General features: G+C 37.6%; 3 protein-coding genes across 9 annotated transcripts; 2 read left to right on the forward strand and 1 right to left on the reverse strand.

The window, feature by feature from the left end:
* Positions 1 to 211: 211 nt before the first annotated feature.
* On the forward strand, positions 212 to 9664 carry LOC126965308 (U5 small nuclear ribonucleoprotein 40 kDa protein). The gene is made up of 6 exons (XM_050808846.1): positions 212 to 462; positions 2032 to 2158; positions 3474 to 3677; positions 4622 to 4864; positions 7141 to 7319; positions 8644 to 9664. Exons 1-6 carry the CDS (start codon positions 346 to 348, stop codon positions 8821 to 8823), a joined length of 1050 nt encoding a protein of 349 aa, XP_050664803.1. The 5' UTR covers positions 212 to 345; the 3' UTR covers positions 8824 to 9664.
* Positions 9665 to 14727: 5063 nt separating this feature from the next.
* Positions 14728 to 22934, reverse strand: LOC126965296 (nucleoporin NUP42-like). Of its 7 annotated transcripts, none has more exons than XM_050808823.1 (4): positions 22557 to 22933; positions 22315 to 22477; positions 15784 to 15829; positions 14728 to 15540 (listed from the first exon to the last, which is right to left on the reverse strand). In XM_050808823.1, the coding sequence occupies exons 1-4, from the start codon at positions 22648 to 22650 to the stop codon at positions 14821 to 14823; spliced, it is 1023 nt and encodes a 340-aa protein (XP_050664780.1). In that variant the 5' UTR covers positions 22651 to 22933; the 3' UTR covers positions 14728 to 14820. The 7 variants fall into 7 exon arrangements, with proteins under 7 accessions (XP_050664780.1, XP_050664779.1, XP_050664781.1 ...); XM_050808822.1 differs by lacking the exon at positions 15784 to 15829 and adding an exon at positions 21935 to 22055 and having other exon boundaries at positions 14728 to 15419; positions 22269 to 22477; positions 22557 to 22931; XM_050808824.1 differs by lacking the exon at positions 22315 to 22477 and having other exon boundaries at positions 15784 to 15992; positions 22557 to 22934.
* A 2614-nt stretch (positions 22935 to 25548) lies between these two features.
* Positions 25549 to 26214, forward strand: LOC126965342 (uncharacterized; the record flags this gene model as incomplete). The annotated part of the gene is made up of 1 exon (XM_050808885.1): positions 25549 to 26214. A coding segment is annotated over one exon (666 nt), but the record flags the coding sequence as incomplete, so codon positions are not given.
* Positions 26215 to 27427: the final 1213 nt, after the last annotated feature.

The following is a 27427-nucleotide window of genomic DNA, read 5'->3' on the forward strand; positions in this document are numbered from 1 at the left end:
GGCTTCCTATTAAATAAATAAAAAAAATAAAATAAATAAATACTTTAATCAGCTAAATTAAAATAAAAAATCTCTCCACCTTGACGTTGGCCGAATCGTCGACATTCAGTCGACGGAGCCAGTTATATAAAAAAAAAAGCCATAGCAGTAGGTTTGTTTTGACAAATGACAAATATCACCTAGGATCTACTCGTCAAATTTCATTTTCAAAAGTCAAAACAAATACAACATTACTTTTAATTGGTAGATAGTAGAGACCCAGTTTATCATTCATTGCGTTGCACATTGTATTTTCAGTTTGTATGTTAAATTTTTAATAGTTTTATGACTGAAAAAAACTGAAAGATGCCTGAGCTGGAAATTAAACGAAAAGCTGATGAATACTCCGTTGTTCCTGCTAAAAAGACTCGCCATGAAATTTCAGTGGCCGGCACACGCGAAAAGGCTGTGGTTACAGCAACAGTAAGTAAAATATTGTAATAGAACGTATCCTAATCTGTTTTGTATCACTGTTGAATGAAAGATGCATAAAACAACACATAGTACACAACAACAAATAGCATGTACATAGGACTGTCAGAAAGTTTTAAACTTTTCAACAATTTATAGAAAATTTGATACAAGAACATCATAGACTAGTCATGAACCTATACCTGTAACTTCGTGATTATTTACTTAAATATTCTGGTGACCATCAGATGACCACCATAGGAATCATCCTATTGCCAACCTCCACCTTTGCACCTCACACCACAAACTTGGATATTATCATCTCCATCTGGATATGTGTTGTTCCTCTACAGTGTAGTTTTCAAGGAAATTTCTGCCTCATACAAACAAACTGGAATGAGCTTCAAGGTCCCAATTAATCAACACTTGAATAATGTTGTAAATTGTGATAGATACAGATAAAGAAAACTGTATTTCATTTAAATGTTATATAAATATGCAGAGACATATTTAAGTAAATTAGTACTTAGTAGTAATCTATATATATAAAAATGAATTGCTGTTTGTTAGTCTTGCTAAAACTCAAGAACAGCTGGACCAATTGGATAATTTTGGTCTTGAATTATTTGTGGAAGTCCAGGGAAGGTTTAAAAGGTGAATAAATATGAAAGTGTTCGGAATTAAATAAAAACAACAATTTTGTTTTTCCCCTGTCCTCGAAATATTTGTTTTGTATGGACATATTTGTATATACATTTTCTATGAGAGAATTTATTGACACACGGTTTGACAGTCCTGCTGTGAAACAATTTCATTACAACACCAGGGAACATATTTTATGAAATAATTCTTGATGTTATGATATATTATTGACAAATTAATAAAAAACATTATTTCATTTATTAGAACAACGTCTGTCGGGTCAACTAGTAAATAATAAAAATTACTTATGTCAGACTGATGACTGATCTGAGAGAGACTGGTCTGAAAGGTCAATTTTTATGTAGTTGTCACAGGCAGTTTGCAATAGTATTTTGTGTAATAAGTGGGTAATTAACAATGTTGCACGAGTTGCACATACTATTTTGTATTACGAATGCAACGATTCATATATTATTTACAACTTTTAAAACTTAAATTATAATTTTATTTATTAAATTAAACTGTCGTCAGACTCATCAACCTCAATTCAGTTTTCATAATTCGAAATTTGAGTGTGCCAAATATAATTTGCGTACGACAAGTAAAATTTTTACACTCAATGCACGCACATAATTTTAAAATGGCCAAATGGCTTTTTTTAACCACAACAGTGAGCGCTACGACAGTACTTTTCCGGCATGAATAATGCAAAATATATATACCTATAAGTGGAATAACTTTGGATTCATTCCCCATTCTAATGACTATTGTATAAATGGATAATATATATTTCTATATTTATTAATATGGCTTTACTCATGGTTTATTGGTGTGGGTAACGACTAGTTTTGGACCATTTGGGGGTCTGAAACTAGTCAGTGCCAACACAGATGAAAATATTAATAATTTCATAAATTTCTATGTTTATTTGCTATACAGGTTCCACGTACATCTAATCTATATGCTCCAATAATGTTGTTAGAAGGGCACCAAGGAGAAATATTTACAGGCAAATTTCATCCTGAAGGAAAACATTTGGCTTCTGCTGGATTTGACAGGCAAATCTGTGAGTTTCAAGTTAAATAACCTTTTATTTTCTTGTCTTTTTAATTTATTATTAGGTATTCTATTATATTTATATTATATATTTACCCCCTTATTCATAATAGTCTGCCAACTTAAAGCATTGCTAATTCTCACTCTTTCTTCTTCTATTGACCTAAGTCAGAATGAGAAAAAACACTCCTTAGCGGCTGTTCAAAGTAAATAGACCGTTATGAATAAGGGGGTTAATGATTATATGAAGGATTTGTTAGAAACCTATATATTGATACAATTTCATATAAGCAAGTGCCTGGATCTGGCAATACTGTTAGGTACTACAAATCTCTTTTTTCTCAGTTTTTTTGAAGTAAAATATTTTAATAAAGGTCACATCAAAAGGACTCACAAAAGTCATAAAATTTGATAGGTCCCTCGACCTTGCAACTAACACACTGATTGAGTATGGCATAACTCACTGTTATTAAGCCAATTTGTTTCTTCTTCATCCAAAACTAGCTATCTCTATGAACGTCTTTGACAGAAAATGTGATCAGTAAACTGACATCGAGTCTCTTAAGCAATCTTGAAAACCGAACTGTGACTAAATTTCTCATGGAGACAGACAAAATTAATTAAAAATAAGGATGGATAAGACAAAAATTATATAAAATGGTAGTCATGTTGAATAGAATTCTATAAATACATATAAGATTTATTAATTTTACATAATGTCATACAAGATAAATGAATTTTAATATGTAGCCAGACTAGATATACTTTCACAACATGATCCCATAAAACATGCAAAATGGGTATGACAACGAAATTTACAAAAGTATTTAAAAATGTTGTGTTAAAAGTTGGTAAAATAAATTTATAAAGGATATTATTATAAATTACTTTCTTAATGACACCAGAGCCCCCAGCTATTTATTGTGAAAAAAAAATTACTTACATTTTGTTCTGAAATGATATAATGGAAAATTGATTTATTTTGGTGAATTAAGTATTTTTGTTTTTGAGTTAATTTTTAATCATTATGGTGAAGATTTGTTTTTTAAGGTTTGTAGCGAGCACACTGTATTTAAAAGATTATGCAGCTAAATGTGTAAAACAAATTGCTTTTTTGAGCATGTTACAAAAGGAATAACAAAATTTTTATAGTAATTTAAAGAACGATGGTCCGTAGCTATTATGTAGTAGTTTGTACTGGCTAGGAGCCGGTATAATTCCTAGCCAACAGATATGTTTGAAGTGTTTAAGCAAAAAGCAATCATATACTGTGAACTTATAATGTCAAGAAAAAAATAATTTGCTTTTGTATGTTTAAATTTCAGTGTTGTGGAATGTTTATGGCCAATGTGAGAATGTGATGGTAATGAAAGGTCACACTGGTGCCATAATGGAGCTGTGCTTCTCTACTGATGGGTCCCACATGTACACCTGCGCTACAGACAATACTGTGGCGGTCTGGGATGTGCCCACTGGAACCAGAGTCAAAAAACTAAAGGGACATTCATCTTTTGTCAACTCTGTATCAGGTGAGCTTTAATTTTTTTTATTTCGACCATTTCAATGGTTGTAAAATGAAACAATAGTAAAACAAATCAGTCAGAAGTTATTAATTATGAATATTTAAAACTAACACACTTTTAATGCAATATTTACATCTTCATCAATTTTTTATTATCTTAAATACTTAGTAATACAATAGTGATGAAACTAAATACTCAAATGTTACGACTTACCAAATTAAGTGAATTTTTTTTTTGTAAATTATTAAAAAATACCTCAAGACATTGAGTGCGCTGAATGCATCAGTGCACAAACACTCAATAAATAATGGTGGTATGAGAACCATATCTCGAATAAGAGCCGCAACGTAAATTTTTTTCGCCTCATACAGAAGTACCTGTGTCCATAAGAATCTCCCCTCACAAATAAACTTGTTGTCGCCGTCTTATAAATTTGAGGGTAGGAAACTTAACTCTATGGCTGCCCGTGGATTTAGACGACCGTAAAGCAGAGATGAATCGTCTTATAGACAAAATTCAATTGGAAATCCATGGCATTCTTGAAGACTTCTCTATTGTAAAAATCGTAGTCTTAAATGGTTCAGCCGCGCACTACGCAGGGCGATCTATGTAAATAATAAATTTATCTATATATAAACTAGCTGACCCAGCTAACGTTATATTGCCGATATTAAAATCGCGATACAAAACTGTTAATCATAGATGGATGAAAATTTGAAGTTGTGTGTATTTTTTAATGCCGACTCAATTTCAAACAAATAAAAAAAAAAATCGTGTGGACCACATTTAGGGGGATGAAAAATAGATATTGTCCGATTCTCAGACCTACCCAATATGCACTCAAAATTTCATGGGATTCGGTCAAGCCGTTTCGGAGGAGTTCAAAGTTTAACACCATGACACGAGAATTTTATGTATTAGATATATTATATAAATTGTTATAATTACAGGAGCTAGAAGGGGACCTGAGCTACTTGTGTCTGGCTCAGATGACAACACAATAAAGTTATGGGATGCAAGAAAACGTAATCCGATTGCATCATTGGATAGTACCTATCCCGTGACGTCAGTCCTTTTCAATGACACTGCTGAAAGGATAATATCGGCAGGAATCGATAATATAATCAAAGTATGGGATATAAGGAACAGTAAAATTGCTTATAAAATTAAAGGGCATACAGACACAGTTACTGGTAAGCTGGTTCATTGCTCTTATATACTTCTAAGGTACTCAAGCTAAAATTTAAACAAAGTTGACTAATTAATTTAAAGAAAACTTATTGTACCAATATAGCCATGTATACAGGGTGTAATTGTTAAGTGTGACCAGGTGATTATTCCGTAACTATTACAGATATCAAAAAACTTTGAATAGATATCGAAAGTATGTTACCTAATCACTAAAACGACATCAATTTTTTTTTTAAATCAAATACTGTAGGTATAACTTAACACATTTGGAGCCAGATGTCTTCTCACTATGTAACAATTTCGCGAAAGAGGTCACTCGTCGAATCCATCTCGGAAGGGCAGCGTTCAGGAAGGTGGCTCATGGTTGCTCAGAAGGAAGAAAGAGAGGGCTATGATCGCAGTTTTCCTGCGAGATCGAATCAGAACTCATTTCTGATTATTAAAACTGAGATCCGTAGGAGAATCAAAGTGACCGACATAGCCCAAATGATTGCCAAACTGTAGTGGCACATAGTTCGACGGACAGATTGGGGCAGTAAAGTCCTCGAATGGCGACCACGTACCGGAAGACGCAGTGTTGGTAGGCCCAAGATGGACCAACGATCTGGTCAAGGTCGCCGGAATACGTTGGATGGTTTTTGATATTTTTTGTCGTTTTCATGACATTTGCGAGAAGTTTTTGCCGGAATTTGTTGAACAATAGCTTTTTTATTACGGCAAATATTAGATGTTTGTGTGCTCTAGATCTAGACACTCAATATATATTTTACAAAATTTTAAAGATGCCAATCTTTAATAGTTATTTATGCAACTGTTGTGTAATAAGGGGTATTAAAACACGAATGTGGATTTATCTCACGAGGCGAAGCCAAGTGTGATAATAGTATCACATGAGTGTTTTAATACCTAATTATCAACAGTTGCATACAAGACTTTATCTACACCCATAATATGAATCCTCTAAAAGATTCTGAAACAGTTAGCTTACTGCTAACATTAAAACAGCCAGTCCTAGTAGTAACCTAATATCATTCATTACTGATTATATACAAATAAAATAAATATTAATGAAACAATTATTTATTTTAGTAGTAATTTACATTTTGTATAGTGCAATAATTAAAATTCACTCGAATATTACGTTCTTTTGCAGCGTTTAAATGAATCGCTCAGTTTTTGTAAACAAGACAATAAAAATATCCAAGAAAAATGGCGGGGATTCGAATAACCTACTTTTTTTACGGCGCGCGATCTTCTGAGATTGTAGAGCGCGCGTAAACAAAAAGTTCTTTTTTTGAAATTCATACAGATACCACGCATCGAGCAATAAGAATGTGGCTGTATGTTGAAACTCTTTGCGCGTGAAGAGATAAAACAAACAGAGGAGTGTTGTTATGAAATTTAGTACAACATTACAACACTCTTTTGGGTGATGTAATGGTTATTAGAACATTGGGTGTTTTAATGTTGGCAATAAGCTAACTGTTTCAGAATCTTTAATAGAGGATTTAAAGCATGCATTTAAAACATACGCTTCGTGTTATTTTACATTGAAATTAATAAAATACTTACTGATGATATGTGATGCCAGTGTCTTTCTTATTTCTTGTAGTATAATTTTTTAAAGATTTGATTGAGAGCAAAATTCAAAGAAATTAACATCTTGACTGTTGCTTCTCAATATATTCTTAGTAATGTAATGTATGTTCATAGGCACATAAGTGAATTTTCTAGAAACTGTCATAACCATAATGTTAACACCAGGAACAAACATAAACTTATAATGCCTACTACTCGGCTAAGTCGAGTTTGTAAGTCTTTTGTGGAGCGATGTATATATTCTTTTACAACAAAATCCCAGAAAATGTTCAAAACAAAAGTATTACGATATTCAAAAGAATTGTTAAAAAACGTTTGTGCGGTAAAGGTTACTATAACATTTATGACTTTCTAAATGATACCACAGATAGTTAGTGGAGCTATTAAATAATAAGTTTAATTGTACAATATTACTTCGTTTACATATTTTTTCGATGAAAAAAAGAAAAAGTCCGCTGAGTTTGTTGCGCCCGTTCTTCTCAGGTCTGAGACATCCGTTTTGGAATAGGTGGTAGTTTTTGACTTTCAATAAGTGATGTCACACCCTATTTTGAATAAAAATATTTAAATTTGAGTTAAATTAGTGTGTTCTAAAAGCTATATTTAAGAATTCACAGCCGTTAGATGTCTGCTGGAAGTAATGGCATTGCAATATAATAAACATGGCTTACTGTGGCAGGTATGGCTCTCTCCTACGACGGATCGTACCTGTTAACAAACTCAATGGACAATACATTGCGGATATGGGATGTGCGAGCATTTGCCCCGTCGGAGCGTTGCGTCAAACTGATGACTGGACACCAACATAATTTTGAGAAGAACCTGCTTAGGTGTTCCTGGTCACCAGATGGTTCAAAGGTATTAAAGTTGAATAGTGTATCTATAAATATTCACTAACTCACAGTAATTCAGAGAGGATCGCTTTTATTTGCGAAGAACGAACTATTGGGTTCGCTACTGATTTCCTAGGTATATATTTCCAAGGGTGGTGTTAAGTTTATGTGTTAGTGGGCTGCAATACCAGAGATATAGAGGCGTTTTGATAGCCTCAAAGCAAATTCTAAAAATTTTTACGCCCACAATTAGGCGCTTGCTTAGACGACAGTGCTCAGTTGGCATTCTGGTAAGTATGCATAGGTTTTTCCTATTCAGTGGTAGGCCCATTTCTGTTGATTATCTAGCATTTAGGCAAAGCCTATTATTTTGCATCAATGTTTAGATACTTCAATGTTTACTGTAGACGCTGGTTCCTCTGGGTCTGTCGAATTTTGGACTGCTGTGGCATTTCATTGCCTATGGTTCCAGAATGCCTTGGACCCATCTGAGAATCATTCTGTTATTGAGACCTTGTGTGTTTCTGCCTTCACTGCAGTTTTTGACTAATTTTCCGTCGAGTCTGCGTCTAGAGCCAGTTGTGCTGCTTGACTGTATAGTGTATGGTTAAAGTACCTAGCCTTTTACCATATTGATTTCTGCGCATTTTAAATTGCCTGAACTTCTTCCAGGAAGATAGAGGCGTTATTCCCCAGGTTTGTGCTGCATTTTAAGACTCTTTATAGACCCAATAGCCAGTTTTCCTCTTTTTTCCATTTTGGCCCTATCAGTAAACTATAAGAAGCTCCCGTGCTTCCTGGAGACTTGTTTTTATCCAGTATTTGATTGTGATGATTTATAGAATCGTATGCATGAGTACCATGCCCCTTTCTCCATAATTTCCCTCACATGCTAGCCTTCGCCTCATGCTTTATAAACATGGGAGAGACGGAAGTTAATCAGCGCCTCAATGACCACACTTGGAGTGGATGTCATGGTCCCCTGTGATTACCAAATAGGCAAGTCTCTGCAGGGTATTTAACCTATCTGCAACTTGCTCGGTTAATTTACATAACGGAGGCGTACGTAATTGTTAGGAACAGCATAAAAAAAAGCTTGTGACGTGTTCCTCAATCTCTACCAGATTCTGACTTACATGAAAATCCATTTTAGCCTTTTTCACTATTTTTCCGATGTGTGAATTGCGTATGAATTTCTAATCCAATGTGACTACCAGATACTTAACATAATTGAGAAATCTAACTTGGAGCGATTCAAATTAAGAGGCATTACAATATTGAGCTTGTACTTTAATATAAATAAAAATGACCTCAATCCACTTAAATATGAATATTTTTAACTCATCCAGGTGGCAGCGGGCTCATCAGACCGCTATCTCTACATCTGGGACACCACTTCCCGCAGGGTGCTGTACAAGCTGCCCGGACACAACGGATCTGTCAACGATGTGGACTTCCACCGTAACGAACCCATCGTTCTCTCGGCCTCCAGCGATAAACAAATATACTTGGGTGAAATTGATAGTTAGGATAAAAACATTGAATAGATTGCGAATAATATTGTGTGAAGCTACAAATGATGAACAAATAGACAATTTGTGGGTTCATTTAAAATAAGTTTAACATTCAAACCTCTTGATCACTATCTATATAACCATCGTAACTCTTACATAACTCGCAATTGAAAATAGCATGTCAAATGTCTAAGGGACTACGCGCACTTATTCAGCTCCATTCGCGTTTCGCTGAACGATTTTGGTCACACTTATACAGCTCTGCTTCTGTCAGCCGCGTACGGCGTTGTAAGAATGAGAATAATCTTTAAATCACGTCTGCACTCTTTAGTCTTTGCGTGCATAATGATTACGTCAAATCAATGCAGGAACAATACAGGTCGCAACTTGTCGACAAGGAGTCGCGAACCATCCCTGTAAAGAGCTGTTCCGCCGCATTCGACGGCGAACAGCGCTGTACGCGGCGGAACACCGCCGACCGCTCTCTATAGCATTCGCATAATAAAAACACATTAATCCTCATTTTATGCTGGTTTGCCGCGAAAGCAGAATGGACGCGGAAAGCTGAATCGACGCGTACACGTCTTCATACAAAATTGTTGTTTTCTATGGACAAAAGCTGAAAAGAGCTGAATAAGTGCGCGTAGCATACCTACTTTGTTTATCGAAGATACGTGCTGCGAAATATATCGGCATAAAGCTACTTCAGTATGGTTTTCTGTAAGTGTATTTTAAATTGTTGGCTCACTATTACAAGGTTCTATATTAATTTAAGTGAAGTGAAGCAATTACACTTTGTAAAATATTGGGCTTAAATATAATACTTACTAGAAAAGAAAATAACTGTTTGTTTTTTTATAAACAAAACAATATATTATGCATAAACCTTTATTGAAAAAATAATAAAAACTTAGGAACTTGAACTTGTACATTTAAGATAATTAAAAAAAAACGTTTGTTAACTGCATTTTAAATAAAAGTAGCATAAAAACATTACACATAAAAAGTAAAGTAAATATTTGCAAAACAAAACCATGTTTTGACTTTTTGTAATTTAACTTTTGAAATTTTTCTGAATAGTTCTTAATTTTTATCCACACACATATTTTTTCACATCTCATTCATATTATTCTGAAACTGGTGGAAAAAGCACTTTTTCCATCAGCTTCCCACCTCGATGAAAACCTGGCTTTTAGTCCGAGTGGCCGATTCTCTCCCGGCAAGACGACTTTTGTCCCTCGTACCAGGGACTAAAAGCGAGCTTTTCATCCAGGTGGGAAAAAATCGTATACGCACCACGTAAGATAAGTAGGACATTGCCACCCGCGATTGTCAATATTCCGCGGGTAAGAATGACCTACTTTTCTCCCTAGGTGCGTTATATACTATTGACTTGACTAATAGTATCACATTGGCTATTGCAACGGCACTACCACTCGGATCATAGGGAGACTAACCCTGCTCCAAGGGTAGGATGCAAAAAAGGAACGCAACCTCTTCCGATCTGCCAACCTCTAGTGCCATATACGGCGTGTGTATATGCTGGTGTTCTGTGTCTTGACCAGGCATATTCGACGTCCTAAGAGAGAACTGTTAACTATGGGGATATGTAGTGGATACCAAAATATTCAATCCATATTGAATTTGATGAGTCCTTATTGGATTGGATTCCTCTTATGTTGCAAAATTCGCTTCAGGCTCTCTAAAAGGCAGTTTATTCTGGTATAAATGCTTAATAAGCGCAACCAATAATCTACAGCCGTTTAACCATTATCGAAGCTCTTAGGGTACCAATGTAATTCCATTCACTTCTGCTAATTGGTATCAAAATGTCTTTAAAGTCAGTCCAAAATGTGTGCATTTTTTAATATAACAAGAATGCCTTCTTCTTAAATCTAAATGATCAAAAACAGTGTGCTGTGTGTAATGTACTTGCATTCTTACCTTGTTTGCATACAGTTACTGCTTAAGTGACAAAATGTTTGGAAGTACCTAAAGTAGTAAGTACTAAAATATAACAAATATTTTGCTCACTGTTTATTTTAATGGCATGATTTCTGAAATATTAAAATGTATTTCATTAAGAATCCTCCTGGCCAAAGTACAACATCCAGGTTGCATCCAGCCTACTTCCTACTAACTACTTTTTTCGGGATACAATTTTTCACACCAAACACCGTTAATGGCGGCTAGCCCCACATAGTGCCGAGGTTTAACAGTGTCCCCACTAAAATTAAAGCATATGATAGAGAGCCAACTTTTAAATGTCAGTGGGAATCTGTCTTACGTACTTAAAGGAACAACATCATCATTTCAATTTAAACCATGTTCAAGAATAAATTTTACTCCTTTTAGACCAGCTGTTGCCAAAGTAATGTTTTGTTTGCCTTAATAATTGACCTAACAACAATTTGCCTGACCATAACAAAAATCACCATTAACTATGAAGTAAATATAGTCATTTAATAATTTTCATACAATGCTTAGTCGACGATAGTGGGAACGCTACGAAGTATCGCACAAAGAGGATCTCATTCTCTCGCCGCCGGCTGAATCTTTAACATTTACCTGTTTGTGTTTCTATCGTCTCGCTTTTTCGTTTCATCGAGTTTCTAATCACAACTATTCTAAAGAAGTTTCACTTCAATAAATTAAATGTTTATTTTACAATATTATACATGTATGTAAATATTACGTAATTATAAATTTGGAACCCTCTTACAATTTACCCACTTGTAAATGTAACGTCATCTTGATTTAGCAACTTTAAACTCACACGTGGAGAATGTTCTAGTACAAATTCTTATTAAACTTTCGTTCCATGCGAAAATTTGTGATGCCATCACTTGTATCACAATGTGAATGAACACTTAACTTTCGTTCTTGAGAGAGAAATATGGTTAGAATAATGAATAGGTTTTAATAAAATATATTTTAAGAATTAAAATGTGTTTCGTTATTACTCCAGCCACCTTTGTGCTAATTTATGTAATATCGTAATCATGGCAAGGTTCCCTTCGAATGATCCCAGTGCCTGCGCCGTTGCAGTAGCCGATGTGATACAACAGGGCATGGATATTTTTATACCAAGCTCTGTAGTAACGTACACACGTAATCTATGGCAGATCACAGCCCTCGTTCGATGAATCAGTTAAACCAGAATCTAACTGCAAAAAACAGGTGTATAAAACTTGGGTTACGGCGCTGGGCTCAAAGGATCCGGAACTGCAAAGTTCTAAAGATTAGATATAACCATGCCTCCAGATTTTTTAAGCAGAAAGTCGCCCGTGCTAAATCGAAACACGTCGTCAAAATCGGCGAGCAGTTTTCTAGTTACCCGACCGGAACACGCAAGTTCTGGTCGATGTCTCCAAGCTGCTCTTGGTAAAAAACCCCATTTGTCTATCACCGGTCTTCGACAACAATTCCCTTACAACCTCGCCTAGTATCGGAATACGGGGTCTCGAAATCTCGAGCGATTGCCAATTCCGCGGCCATCTGGAGGGCAAAGCCAAATTGGCTTCGAAGAATCTGGGAGTCATAAATAGAGACGACAATACTTCAAGCCGGCCCACTTTCTAGCGCTTTACAAAGCGCAGGTCATGGAGTATTGCTGTCATCTCTGGTCTGGCGCACCCCAGTATCAGCTCGATCCATATGACCGCGGGCAACGCAGAGCAGCTCGAATTGTCGGGGACCCAGTGCTCTGTGAACGGCTAGATATTTTTATACAAAGCTCTGTAGTAACGATCTATGGCAGATCACAGCCCTGGTTCGATGAATCAGTTTAAGCAGAATCTGACTGCAAAAAACAGGCGTATAATACTTGGTTTACGGCGCTGGACTCAAAGGATCCGAACTGCAAAGTTCTAAAGATTAAATATAACCGTGCCTTCAGATTTTTTAAGCGGCAAATCGCCCGTGCTAAATCGAAGCACGTCGTCAAAATCGGCGAGCAGCTTTCCAGTTACCCGACCGGAACACGCAAGTTCTGGTCGATGTCGCCAATCTGCTCTTGGTAACTTCAAACAGCCGTCCCTACCGCCGTTGCATATGAACAATGACACCCTGGCCCATACGGCAAAAGAGAAAGCCGATCTCCTGTGCGCTCTTTTTGCCTCCAACTCGACTTATGACGATAACGGAAAAGCACTGCCGACAACAACAGAGCTCTATGCCGGACGTACAGTTCATACAGAAAACTGTTCGGCGAGCTCTGTTTTCGTTGGACGTCAGGCCCCAGTATCCGCTCGATTCATTTGACCGCGTGCAACGCAGAGCAGCTCGAATTGTCGGGGACCCAGAGCTCTGTGAACGGCTGAATCACTTGGCGTTACGTAGAGACATCGTTTCACTGTGTCTTCCACCGCGTTGCCGGCAAAGCTCCTGTGATCCGATGTTGCAAGAGAATGTGGGTGGCGGTGATCACTTGACACCAGGTGACCTGTACGCTCGTTTATCCTCCTTTTCCATAAAAAAATAATACATCTACCGCATTTATTAAGGGGAGTGTTCTGAAGAGCTGTTTGCTTTGATACCTGCCACCCAATACCCATCATTGCACCTCACGCTAGAAACTTTATCATCCCCTCCTTTTGGGTATGTGGTCCTCAGAACAGCAATTTTCAAAGAACTTTCTACAACAAACTACCAAGTACTGGATGAGCCACCAACAAGATTGACAGCAGGGAAGAGGCAGGCATTCCAAATTTGTTTCACCGTAAGACACTAATGATGATAATATGGTCATTATTTGGAGGACAAAATGTGTAAGTATAGATACCTACCAAAAAAAGAAATTCACTACAATGTCTTATCATGATGAATATAATATCATTATTTTACTTTGATTATTTTTCTACATTATTTTTTAAATAAATCTTATATAACGGATGGCTGAGAAGTTGACGTTCAAAGCTAAAATTTGAATTTGGCTCATTTTACTGGCAAGTGTTCTGGGAAGTTTTTAAAATAGAAGCCATTTTATTTTATTTTTGATACCTTGAACATTTTCATAAATTTAGCTGGAGTAGTTATCTTGAACTTATGACTCAATTCTAAACTAGTTCCACATTGTCTAAACTATTCATAGTTTCTTATGTGGTTATTGCAATTGTAGTTAATAATTATCAACAATAAAATTAACTAAAGGTGTTCAAAAATTTAGAAAAAAGTCCTAAACCACTATTAGGTGCAAATGCGGATAAAAGGGGAAAAAAATTACTTTCCCTAAAACTACGCAAAATCGTTGAACATATACATAGGGGTGATTCGGATACTCATCACCATGAGGCTTTCAAATTTTAGCTTTTGACATTAAATTCTCGGCCACCTGTGTAAAGTGATTGGTATTCTGATATTTTTGAAAGTTGCCTATTAAATTTCATACTAATTTAATATTGAGATAATTGCAAGGAGCAGCTAGTATAGAATATGAAAAGATATGCTAGTTTAAAAATGGCCAATGATTTTTTGGCATTTAAAGTTGAAGCTCAACTATTTAAATAATAAAAATATAATTTGGCCTTGTTTCTTTGACTGTAAATTGTGTTAATGACTTACAAATGCCAAAGACAATTACATACCAACATAGTATTCATAGACAAAAAAATTCATGCAATTACATGAACATGCTGCCATCTAGTGAATATTCGTTATATCACTTTTAGGCCACTCTGGTTCTATCAAAATGATCAATTTGAACTGAAAAAATCATAAACTCAATATTGTAAAAAAATGAGTTAGGCCACTATGGTTCTCATGGCCTTATATATTATGTAAGTTTTTGAATGTGTGTAACACCTATGTCCTATATTTGAGTCAACATTCAGAATTTATTTTTGTTATTATATTATTTTGCTTTTATTAGTGTTTGTCTTGTTGGTTTTAAATAAATAAATAAAAATTAATACTTCAAAATAGTAACAAGTATTATTTTATGCTGAAGGATTCAAGAATAATTGAACAAAAATATTAATTGAATGAAAGTAAACTAGTTTAATTTAATGTTACCTATATACAAAGTCTATGTAGAGGTGGCAATTCTGGTACAAAACCTAATTGAAATTCTTCACTCTGAAAAGCTTCTAAATCACTTTCTGATAATTCCTCTATTTTACTATAAATATTATTATTGTTTTCAGTATTTTGCATAGTATTTGTTACACCAAACACATCTGTTTTAGCTTGATTGAATGGGTCACTGTTTCTAAATGGATCACTTTGTTTGAATGGATTGTTTTGATTGAATACATTGGAACTATTTGATTGAGCAGTTTCTTGATTGTTTATTGCAAATATATTCATGGGACTCTGTTGTGTAGGTCCAAACACATTTTGACTTGCTTGAGCAAAAACAGACTTAGCTGATGTATTTTGTTGATTGGCTGTGTGAAATATATTTGACGGTTGTGAAGGTCCAAATTCTTTCTGACATGCTTGACCAAATAAGGATTTTGCATTTGTACTTCCAGATGAGTTCTGTTGATCAGCTCCACCAAGTACTGAATTATTATGTCCAAAACCTGTGTTCTGAACAATATTGTTATTTGATATACTTTGAAACATATATGAAGTATTATTTCTAAATTCATGAGTTCCACTATTAAAAGGTGATGTCACTGTTTCACCATGATACATTTTTTTTAATACTTGAATTATTTGTGCATTCGGTTTATATAATTGTTCATATTTGTATCTTGCTTCTTTGAAAATATTATTCATGTAATTAGCCTGAAACAAAAAAGGTCATAATTGAATATTTTTCCATTTGTAAGTATTAAAAAAAATCAATGAATATACAGTATTTTATTTATTTATTATTAACAAAAACATGTAAGATTTACTTTAATGATATGATAAACATGATCTGTAAAATACTTTATTATAAGTGAATTATTAATGTTAAGGAAAAATTAGATACTGAAATAAAACAAAAAAATTGTAATAATTTCAAATTGACAAGATTCAAATTACCGCTTCAGACCATTTGTTATTATTTTTTGCTTCATACATCATTAACCTTGCTTCCTCTTGGGATATATCTTGTATACCTGGAAAGCATGACTTGTCTTTTAATGGAGCATAACAGGATAGTATCCACTGTCCCCCATTTAGCGCAGCTTCCACATCTGATTGGACTATGTTAATGAGTTGTTCATCATTAACAGTATTCTTTGCAGGTGCTGAAAAACAATGTTATATTTTTTCATAATCCTAAAAAACCATTCACTTATTTTTTTAAATTTAAATTTCTCTAATTTACCATGATAAGTATATTTGGGGTTGTTCGAATGTTCATAATTACAATTTTGACCAAATCGACAGTTTCCTTGTTGAAAAAATCTACAAGCCACCACTATCATGATTAATGAATACTAGTTACAATTACAAAACTTGAAGTTAGTAACAAATAAACATTAATTACTTTTCAATTTTCGTCTACAAACACAGCTCGATAAATTATATTATCCATTATTAGTTATTATTATTCCCTATATATTATTAAACTCTTTGATTATCGTTAATTAGTTTTGTTTTTTTTATGGTATAGGAGAACAAACGAGCGTACGGCTCACCTGGTGTTAAGTGATCACTACCGCCCACATTCTCTTGCAACACCAGAGGAATCACAAGAGTGTTGCTGGCCTTTAAGGAAGGTGTACGCGCTTTTTTTGAAGGTACCCATTTCGTATCGTCCCGGAAACACCGCACTGGAAGCTCATTCCACAACTTTGTAGTACGTGGAAGAAAGCTCCTTGAAAACCGCACTGTGGAGGACCGCCTCACATCCAGATGGTGGGGATGATATCGTAACTTGTGGCGAGTCGTGCGAAGGTGGAATTCGGCGGCAGGAATCAGGTTAAACACCTCTTCGGAACACTCCCCGTGATAAATGCGGTAGAAGACACACAATGAAGCGACTTCTCTAAGCAACGCCAAGTGATCCAGCCGTTCACAGGGCACTGGGTCCCCGACAATTCGAGATGCTCTGCGTTGCACGCGGTCAAATGGATCGAGCTGATACTGGGGTGCGCCAGACCAGAGATGACAGCAATACTCCATATGTGGCCGGACCTGCGCTTTGTAGAGCGCTAGAATGTGGGCCGGCTTGAAGTATTGCCGTGCTCTATTGATGATGCCCAGCTTCTTCAAAGCCAATTTGGCTTTGCCCTCCAGATGGCCACGGAATTGGCAATCGCTCGAGATTTCGAGACCCAGTATTCCGATACTAGGCGAGGCTTTATGGGAAGTGTTATCGAAGAGCAGTGATACGACAAATAGGGTTTTTTGATGTGAAACATCTATAGCCGCACGTAAAACCGATTTCTGGCGTGGCGACGCATGCCGTGGCGACGCGTCGCCTTGTCACAGTAATACCGTCCTCAGAGGCAACATCGAATATAGCTATTACCGAAGTCACTGATTAAACTTTAAATAAATTCGTAAATTTTTGTATTTAATGAAAATAAATGTTTATTCAATAAATAGTCATCGTTATCTGGAAAAAAATCGTAATATTTTATTTTATCATTATGACATATTTAGTTCCTATCACAATATGTTCTTTTCTGCATATTACTTTTACAAAATAATGTCGATGTTTCACATCTGCCAGGCGTCCTGTGACGGCTCACATTTTTTTTAGTGGTAAACGCGCAAACTTGAGTCTTCTGGGGGTTAAATTGGACAAGGTTCAATTTACCCCATTCCGCGACCTTCTCGAGAGAGGACCCGATAGAAGACACAAGTTTCTACCGGCACTGGTCGACGTTTTCTCGAGAGAGACCTGCATGGCCCGTGTATACGGCATCACCAGTGCTGTGGTCTGCATAGCAATGTATGTTGGAGGTGTCCAACATATCATTGATAGATCCAAGCCATTTGGCATTGTGCCCGTTGAAATCACCCAAGACTACGATTTCTGCGGAAGGGATCTGTGCAAGCACGTCGTCAATTGCCGTTTGAACGCAGCCCATGAGGTGATCGGTTTCTGCGTTACCACTATGGGACCTGTAGACGCACGCATAGATGCGGACGCGGTCCACCAAATACGCGGTACTGTGCCCTCCCCAGAATACGAGGGGCAGCCCGAGCGCGAATGCTTGGGGAGGGATTCTCCGGCTCTACAGGAGCCGTTACCCTCCTGGGGTAATTTCTCTATTGATACCGCTCTCATATTTTGTTGGGGGGAAGGGGAGGGGGGAATGGCCTCCTGTCCTCGACACTAACCTAGGCGAAACATAGCGGCACTAGGCCGCTACTTCACGCCGGTATTCTGTGCGAGTGTGGTAAGTAGCCCGGACGAGTCTGGCCCGATTGTGCTGAAGTCAAAAGACGGTAGCGTGACTCTTCCACATTCAATAAGCCCGTAGTCACCTCTTACGACACCCTAGGGCCTGGGACTACCCTATTCGTTTTACCCCCGGGGAAGCACAGGACCTCTAGTGCCATATACGGCGTGTGTATATGCTGGTATTCTGTGTCTTGACCAGGCATATTCGACGTCCTAAGAGAGAACTGTTTACTATGGGGATATGTAGTGGATAGCAAAATATTCAATCCATATTGAATTTGATGAGTCCTTATTGGATTGGATTCCTCTGATGTTGCAAAATTCGCTTCAGACTATCTAAAAGGCAGTTTATTCTGGTATAAATGCTTAATAAGCGCAACCAATAATCTACAGCCGTTTAACCATTATCGAAGCTCTTAGGGTACCAATGTAATTTAAATGTCAGTGGGAATCTGTCTTACGTACTTACAGGAACAACATCATCATTTCAATTTATACCACACTCTAGAAGAAATTGTACTCCTTTTAGACCAGCTGTTAAAGTACGGGAAAGTAATGTTTTGTTTGCCTTAATAATTGACTTATTTTGACCTATTAATTTGTCTGACCATAACAAAACTCACCATTAACTATGAAGTAAATATAGTCATTTAATAATTTTTATACAATGCTTAGTCGACGATAGTGGGAACGCTACGAAGTATCGCACAAAGAGGATCTCATTCTCTCGCCGGCTGAATCTAGCATTTACCTGTTTGTGTTTTTATCGTTTCGTTTTTCGTTTCATCAAGTTTCCAATCACAACAATTCTAAAGAAGTTTCACTTCAATAAATTAAATGTTTATTTTACAATATTATACATGTATGTAAATATTACGTAATTATAAATTTGGAACCCTCTTACAATTTACCCACTTGTAAATGTAACGTCATCTTGATTTAGCAACTTTAAACTCACACGTGGAGAATGTTCTAGTACAAATTCTTATTAAACTTTCGTTCCATGCGAAAATTTGTGATGCCATCACTTGTATCACAATGTGAATGAACACTTAACTTTCGTTCTTGAGAGAGAAATATGGTTAGAATAATGAATAGGTTTTAATAAAATATATTTTAAGAATTAAAATGTGTTTCGTTATTACTCCAGCCACCTTTGTGCTAATTTATGTAATATCGTAATCATGGCAAGGTTCCCTTCGAATGATCCCAGTGCCTGCGCCGTTGCAGTAGCCGATGTGATACAACAGGGCATGGATATTTTTATACCAAGCTCCGTAGTAACGTACACACGTAATCTATGGCAGATCACAGCCCTGGTTCGATGAATCAGTTTAAGCAGAATCTGACTGCAAAAAACAGGCGTATAAAACTTGGGTTAAGGCGCTGGACTCAAAGGATCCGAACTGCAAAGTTCTAAAGATTAAATATAACTATGCCTTCGGATTTTTTAAGCGGCAAATCGCCCGTGCTAAATCGAAGCACGTCGTCAAAATCGGCGAGCAGCTTTCCAGTTACCCGACCGGAAGTTCTGGTCGATGTCGCCAATCTGCTCTTGGTAACTTCAAACAGCCGTCCCTACTACGAATGACACCCTGGCCCATACGGCAAAAGAGAAAGCCGATCTCCTGTGCGCTCTTTTTGCCTCCAACTCGACTTATGACGATAACGGAAAAGCACTGCCGACAACAACAGAGCTCTATGCCGGAAGTACAGTTCATACAGAAAACTGTTCGGCGAGCTCTGTTTTCGTTGGACGTCAGGCCCCAGTATCCGCTCGATCCATTTGACCGCGTGCAACGCAGAGCAGCTCGAATTGTCGGGGACCCAGTGCTCTGTGAACGGCTGAATCACTTGGCGTTACGTAGAGACATCGTTTCACTGTGTGTCTTCCACCGCGTTGCCGGCAAAGCTTTCTGTGTTGCAAAAGAATGTGGGTGGCGGTGATCACTTGACACCAGGTGACCTGTACGCTCGTTTATCCTCCTTTTCTTTTCTGGTGGATGAGCCACCAACAAGATTGACAGCAGGGAAGAGGCAGGCATTCCAAATTTGTTTCACCGTAAGACACTAATGATGATAATATGGTCATTATTTGGAGGACAAAATGTGTAAGTATAGATACCTACCAAAAAAAGAAATTCACTACAATGTCTTATCATGATGAATATAATATCATTATTTTACTTTGATTATCTTTCTAAATTATTTTTTAAATAAATCTTATATAACGGATGGCTGAGAAGTTGACGTCCAAAGCTAAAATTTGAATTTGGCTTATTTTACTGGCCAATGTTCTGGGAAGTTTTAAAAATAGAAGCCATTTTATTTTATTTATGATACCTTGAACATTTTCATAAATTTAGCTGGAGCAGTTATCTTGAACTTATGACTCAATTCTAATCTAGTTCCGCATTGTCTAAACTATTCATAGTTTCTTATGTGGTTATTGCAACTGTAATTTATCAACAATAAAATTAACCACTATTAGGTGAAAAATGCGGATAAAAGGGGAAAAATACTCATCACCATGAGGCTTTCAAATTTTAGCTTTTGACATTAAATTCTCGGCCACCTGTGTAAAGTGATTGGTTCTGATATTTTTGAAAGTTGCCTATTAAATTTCATACTAATTTAATATTGACATAATTGCAAGGAGCAGCTAGTATAGAATATGAAAAAATATGCTAGTTTAAAAATGGCCAATGATTTTTTGGCATTTAAAGTTGAAGCTCAACTATTTAAATAATAAAAATATAATTTGGCCTTGTTTCTTTGACTGTAAATTGTGTTAATGACTTACAAATGCCAAAGACAATTACATACCAACATAGTATTCATAGACAAAAAAATTCATGCAATTACATGCTGCCATCTAGTGAATATTCGTTATATCACTTTTAGGCCACTCTGGTTCTATCAAAATGATCAATTTGAACTGAAAAAATCATAAACTCAATATTGTAAAAAAATAGTTCTCATGGCCTTATATATTATGTAAGTTTTTGAATGTGTGTAACACCTATGTCCTATATTTGAGTCAACATTCAGAATTTATTTTTGTTATTATATTATTTTGCTTTTGTTAGTGTTTGTCTTGTTGGTTTTAAATAAATAAATAAAAATTAATGCTTCAAAATAGTAACAAGTATTATTTTATGCTGAAGGATTCAAGAATAATTGAACAAAAATATTAATTGAATGAAAGTAAACTAGTTTAATTTAATGTTACCTATATACAAAGTCTATGTGGAGGTGGCAATTCTGGTACAAAACCTAATTGAAATTCTTCACTCTGAAAAGCTTCTAAATCACTTTCTGATAATTCCTCTATTTTACTATAAATATTATTATTGTTTTCAGTATTTTGCATAGTATTTGTTACACCAAACACATCTGTTTTAGCTTGATTGAATGGGTCACTGTTTCTAAATGGATCACTTTGTTTGAATGGATTGTTTTGATTGAACACATTGGAACTATTTGATTGAGCAGTTTCTTGATTGTTTATTGCAAATATATTCGTGGGACTCTGTTGTGTAGGTCCAAACACATTTTGACTTGCTTGAGCAAAAACAGACTTAGCTGATGTATTTTGTTGATTGGCTGTGTGAAATATATTTGACGGTTGTGAAGGTCCAAATTCTTTCTGACATGCTTGACCAAATAAGGATTTTGCATTTGTACTTCCAGATGAGTTCTGTTGATCAGCTCCACCAAGTACTGAATTATTATGTCCAAAACCTGTGTTCTGAACAATATTGTTATTTGATATACTTTGAAACATATATGAAGTATTATTTCCAAATTCATGAGTTCCACTACTAAAAGGTGATGTCACTGTTTCACCATGATACATTTTTTTTAATACTTGAATTATTTGTGCATTGGGTTTATATAATTGTTCATATTTGTATCTCGCTTCTTTGAAAATATTATTCATGTAATTAGACTGAAACAAAAAAGGTCATAATTGAATATTTTTTCACTTGTAAGTATTAAGAAAATTCAATGAATATACAGTATTTTATTTATTATTTACAAAAACATGTAAGATTTACTGTAATTATATGATAAACATGATCTATAAAAGACTTTATTACAAGTGAATTATTAATGTTTAGGAAAAATTAGATACTAAAATAAAACAAAAAAATCAAATTACCCCTTCAGACCATTTATTATTATTTTTTGCTGCATACATCATTAACCTTGCTTCCTCTTGGGATATATCTTGTATGCCTGGAAAGCATGACTTGTCTTTTATTGGAGCGTAACAGGATAGTATCCACTGTCCCCCATTAAGCGCAGCTTCCACATCTGATTGGACTATGTTAATGAGTTGTTCATCATTAACAGTATTCTTTGCAGGTGCTGAAAAACAATCTTATATTATTTTCATAATCCTGAAAAACTATTCACGTTTTTTTTAATTTAAATTTCTCTAATTTACCATGATAAGTATATTTGGAGCTGTACGAATGTTCATATCTACAATTTTGACCAAATCGACAGTTTCCTTGCTGAAAAAATCTACAAGCCACCATTATCTGTATGATTAATGAATACTAGTTACAATTACAAAACTTGAAGTTAGTTACAAATAAACATTAATTATTTTTCAACTTTCGTCTACAAACACAGCTCGATAAATTATAGTATCGTTAATTAGTAATCTTTATTTAAAAGTTTAATCTTTTTTTTTGAAGTAATACTTCTTTTGGCACGTTATGAAAACAATAAATAGATTTATGACTATGAGTGAATAGCTGCAATTATAAGATGCGCGCACATGCGCGCGCATCACTGTAACTACCTATAATAAATAATGTTCTCTGTGACTGTGACACAAAAGAAGAAAAGAAGGGTGAATAATTCCCGAAATTTTCTGACGCTTGCAACATTCGTTATTTTTTTTTATTTCTTCGTCGATTATTAGGACAGGCAAAGGGTTGAAGCCCATACAGCCGTATTCGTTAATATTCAATAAATAATTGTCAAAGCCCTGTACTTTCTCCGGGGCGTAAAAAGAATAGGGGAGTCCCAGGCCCATGGGTGTCGTAAGAGGCGACTAAGGGCTTTTTAGAAGTGGGAGAGTCACGCTGCCGTCTTATGACGTCAGCACAATCGGGCCAGACTCGTCCGGGTTAATTACCACACTCGCACAGAATACCGGCGTGAAGTAGCGGCCTAGTGCCGCTATGTTTCGCATAGGTTAGTGTCGAGGACCGGAGGCCATCCCTTCCCCCCCCCCCCCCCCCACACAAATTATGAGAGCGGTCCGTAAAAAGATATTACCCCAGGAGGGTACCAGCTCTACCAGAGCCGGAGAATCCCTCCCCGAGCACTCTCGCTCGGGCCGCCCTTCGTATTCTGGGGTGGGCACAGAACCGCGCATGACCGAGGACAAACGAGGCAGTAACACCACGGCACCCCGCTCCACGCTCAACGTGGACTTTTGCAATATCAGGGGAATTCACTCCAATTTAATCGCCGTCCACCACCACCTTGAGACGGCGCAGCCGGCCTTGTGTTTCCTTACGGAGACGCAGATATCTCGACCTAGCGATACGTCATATTTAACGTACCCCGGGTACAAAATTGAGCACAACTTTTTGCCTCATGCCGGGGTATGTGTGTACGTTAGGGAGGATATCTGCTGTCGCCGTCTCGGCAATTTTGAGGGTAGGGACCTGTCTACTCTCTGGCTCCGCGTAGATTTAGACGACCGCGTCCGTATCTATGCGTGTGTCTACAGGTCCCATAGTGGTAACGCAGAAACCGATCATCTCATGGGCTGCGTTCAAGCAGCAATTGACGTCGTGCTTGCACAGATCCCCTCCGCTGAAATCGTGGTCTTGGGTGATTTCAACGGGCACAATGCCGAATGGCTTGGATCACGTACCACAGACTACGCAGGGCGATCTGTGCATAATTTTGCATTGGCGTATGGTCTGTCCCAATTGGTTGAGTCGCCAACGCGGCTCCCGGATGTGGATAGCCACATGCCGTCCTTATTAGATCTTCTGCTGACTACACATCCCGATGGTTACCAGGTCTTTGTCGACGCCCCTCTCGGAACGTCCGACCATTGCCTGGTCAGGAGTGTAGTGCCTATCCGACGCCAACGTCGCAGACCACCAGCGACCCGCCGCGTTTGGCACTACAAGTCAGCAGATTGGGATAGGATGCGTTCCTTTTTTGCATCCTACCCTTGGGGCAAGGTTTGTTTCCCTTCGGATGATCCTAGTGCCTGCGCCATTGCAGTAGGCGATGTGATACTGCAGGGCATGGATATTTTTATACCAAGCTCTGTAGTACCGATCGGTGGCAGATCACAGCCCTGGTTCGATGCGTCAGTTAAAGCAGCATCTGACTGCAAAAAACAGGCGTATCGAACTTGGGTTGCGGCGCTGGGTACAAAGGATCCGAACTGCAAAGTTCTTAAGAGGAAATATAACCGTGCCTCCAGATTTTTTAAGCGGCAAATCGCCCGTGCGAAGTCTAAGCACGTCGTCAAAATCGGCGAGCAGCTTTCCAGTTACCCGACCGGAACACGCAAGTTCTGGTCGTTGTCGAAAGCTGCTCTTGGTAACTTCAACCAGCCGTCCATGCCGCTGTTGCACATGAGGAATGACACCCTGGCCCATACGGCAAAAGAGAAAGCCGAGCTCCTGTGCGCTCTTTTCGCCTTCAACTCGACTCTTGACGACAACGGAAAAACACCGCCGACCATCCCGCGGTGTCAGAGCTCTATGCCTGAAGTACAGTTCAGACAGAAAACTGTTAGGCGAGCTCTGTTTTCGTTGGACGTCAGGAAGTCGAGCGGGCCGGATGGCATTTCTCCAATCGTGCTTAGAACGTGTGCCCCTGAGTTGACGCCGGTGCTAACGCGTTTATTCCGGCACTCTTAATCCAAAGGCGTAGTCCCTGACTCATGGAAGTCAGCCCTTGTCCATCCGATCCAAAAAAAAGGAGACAGTTCGGATCCGGCGAACTACAGGCCTATTGCTATCACCTCCCTGCTCTCCAAAATCATGTAGAGCATAATTAGCCACCAGCTTTTAGTATACCTAGAGGGTCACCAGTTGATCAACGACCGACAGTACGGCTTTCGCCATGGACGGTCGGCAGGTGATCTTCTGGTATACCTAACACATAGATGGGCGGCGGCTATTGAAAGCAAGGGGGAAGGCCTGGCAGTTAGCCTGGATATAGCGAAGGCCTTTGATCGTGTATGGCACAAGGCGCTCCTCTCAAAACTTCCATCATTTGGGCTTCCCGAGAGCTTGTGCAAGTGGACCTCCAGCTTCCTCACTGGGCGTAGCATACAGGTCGTTGTCGACGGATATTGCTCGAACCCGAAGCCCGTGAATGCTGGAGTGCCCCAAGGCTGTGTGCTATCTCCTACGCTGTTTCTTCTGCATATCAATGAAACCCCATTTGTCGTATCACCGCTCTTCGAGAACACTTCTCTTAAAGCCGCGCCTAGTATCGGAATACTGGGTCTCCAAATCTCGAGCGATTGCCAATTCCGTGGCCATCTGGAGGGCAAAGCCAAATTGGCTTCGAAGAAGCTGGGCGTCATCAATAGAGCACGGCAATACTTCAAGCCGGCCCACATTCTAGCGCTCTACAAAGCGCAGGTCCGGCCACACATGGAGTATTGCTGTCATCTCTGGTCTGGTGCACCCCAGTATCTGCTCGATCCATTTGACCGCGTGCAACGTAGAGCAGCCCGAATTGTCGGGGACTCAGTGCTCTGTGAACGGCTGGATCACTTGGCGTTGCGTCGAGACGTCGCTTCATTGTGTGTCTTCTACCGCATTTATCACGGGGAGTGTTCCGAAGAGCTGTTTAACCTGATTCCTGCCGCCGAATTTCACCATCGCACGACACGCCACAAGTTAGGATATCATCCCCACCATCTGGATGTGTGGCGGTCCTCCACAGTGCGGTTTTCAAGAAGCTTTCTCCCTCGTACTACAAAGCTGTGGAATGAGCTTCCTTGTGTGGTGTTTCCGGGACGATACGACATGGGTACCTTCAAAAAAAGCGCGTACACCTTCCTTAAAGGCCGGCAACGCTCTTGTGATTCCTCTGGTGTTGCAAGAGAATGTGGGCGGCGGTGATCACTTAACACCAGGTGACCCGTACGCTCGTTTGTCCTCCTATTGCATAAAAAAAAAAAAAAAAAAGCGATCTTTGCTTTTTTTAAGGATTTTTCCTTTAGGCCAAGAAAGTATAACTTCTTGTGTGCATTCATAAGTACACACACACACACACACACCTTTTTTTATTTGGCACTGCACAGTATGCGCATTCAGTCATAAAAACGGGAAAACGAGTTGCAGGTGGAAAGAAAAGGATAAACGAAACTTGGAAAATATTGACCTAACACTAGATCAGTACACAGTAAATTAAATATATTATAGTGTACGTACTAATAAGAAACATTATAGGATTTAAGAAGTAAAGTCTAACTAAATTTCTTTGTTTCTAATCATTACAGTAACACTAATAGTCCAGTCATTATAGTAAGTTCACCTGGGAATTCGAGATACCCAGCTGTAAGTCTGTAAATACTTGTATATTGACACCTTCAAAGTTGTCTCAAAACCTACTTATGGTAGGGTGTAAGCAACTATTAAATTTCAAGGTCAAAGGTCACAAAAATCGGTTTTTTGCTATTTGCATTTATTATCAATATTGTTGAATACAAAATTCTCTACAAATTTTGAGTAAAAAATTTTTTATACGGTGAACCGTTTTCGAGATAGAGGGCGGAGAGCGCGCGGTCACAGCATCATTTCAGGTCAACCGGTGCCTCTGGTCGAAAAAGCGCCATATATAATTGATGAACTATAGATAAATCAATGATTATAAGCATTTGTCAATTTTTATATGATATACATAAATTTTTTATATGATAATGTTGTAGCTGTACCGACAACCAATAATATCAATTAATACAAATGACTAATATCTAACTTGTAACGTAGCATTATAGATCGTAGAAATAGTAATCGTGCATAATAACTGTAATAAGCGTATGCCTAAAAATTCGTCCTGACAAGAACATTTTATTTTATATAACGTAATATTAGCCCTGATAAGAACCATTTCATAATGCTGTACATCAACTCATAGAATCATACAGATCACCAGTAGTCATCTTAGTGAAGTTTAGAGTTTGTGAAGTTTGGCCTTAACATACCGAGAGACAAACAATATTCAGCAATCAAGGAACGTCTCATATCGGTGTATGAAGAATCCGACAGCCGCAAGTTCCAGAAGCTACTCGCCGAGATGGAGCTTGGAGAC

This window comes from Leptidea sinapis, chromosome 7, assembly GCF_905404315.1.
Source record: "Leptidea sinapis chromosome 7, ilLepSina1.1, whole genome shotgun sequence".
NCBI classification, from domain to species: Eukaryota; Metazoa; Arthropoda; class Insecta; order Lepidoptera; family Pieridae; genus Leptidea; species Leptidea sinapis.

Excerpts from the sequence above, each read along its gene's own strand:
- LOC126965308 (XM_050808846.1), top strand. The coding sequence starts at position 346 with ATGCCTGAGCTGGAAATTAAACGAAAAGCTGATGAATACTCCGTTGTT. Across the intron at positions 463-2,031 it reads AGGCTGTGGTTACAGCAACA|GTTCCACGTACATCTAATCT; the intron begins GTAAGTAAAATA and ends TTTGCTATACAG. Across the intron at positions 3,678-4,621 it reads TTTTGTCAACTCTGTATCAG|GAGCTAGAAGGGGACCTGAG; the intron begins GTGAGCTTTAAT and ends TTATAATTACAG.
- LOC126965296 (XM_050808817.1), bottom strand. The coding sequence starts at position 16,872 with ATGGAGTATTGCTGTCATCTCTGGTCTGGCGCACCCCAGTATCAGCTC. Across the intron at positions 15,993-16,385 it reads TAGTGATCACTTAACACCAG|CACCTGCAAAGAATACTGTT; the intron begins GTGAGCCGTACG and ends ATTGTTTTTCAG. Across the intron at positions 15,541-15,783 it reads ATAACAAATGGTCTGAAGCG|GCTAATTACATGAATAATAT; the intron begins GTAATTTGAATC and ends TTTTTGTTTCAG.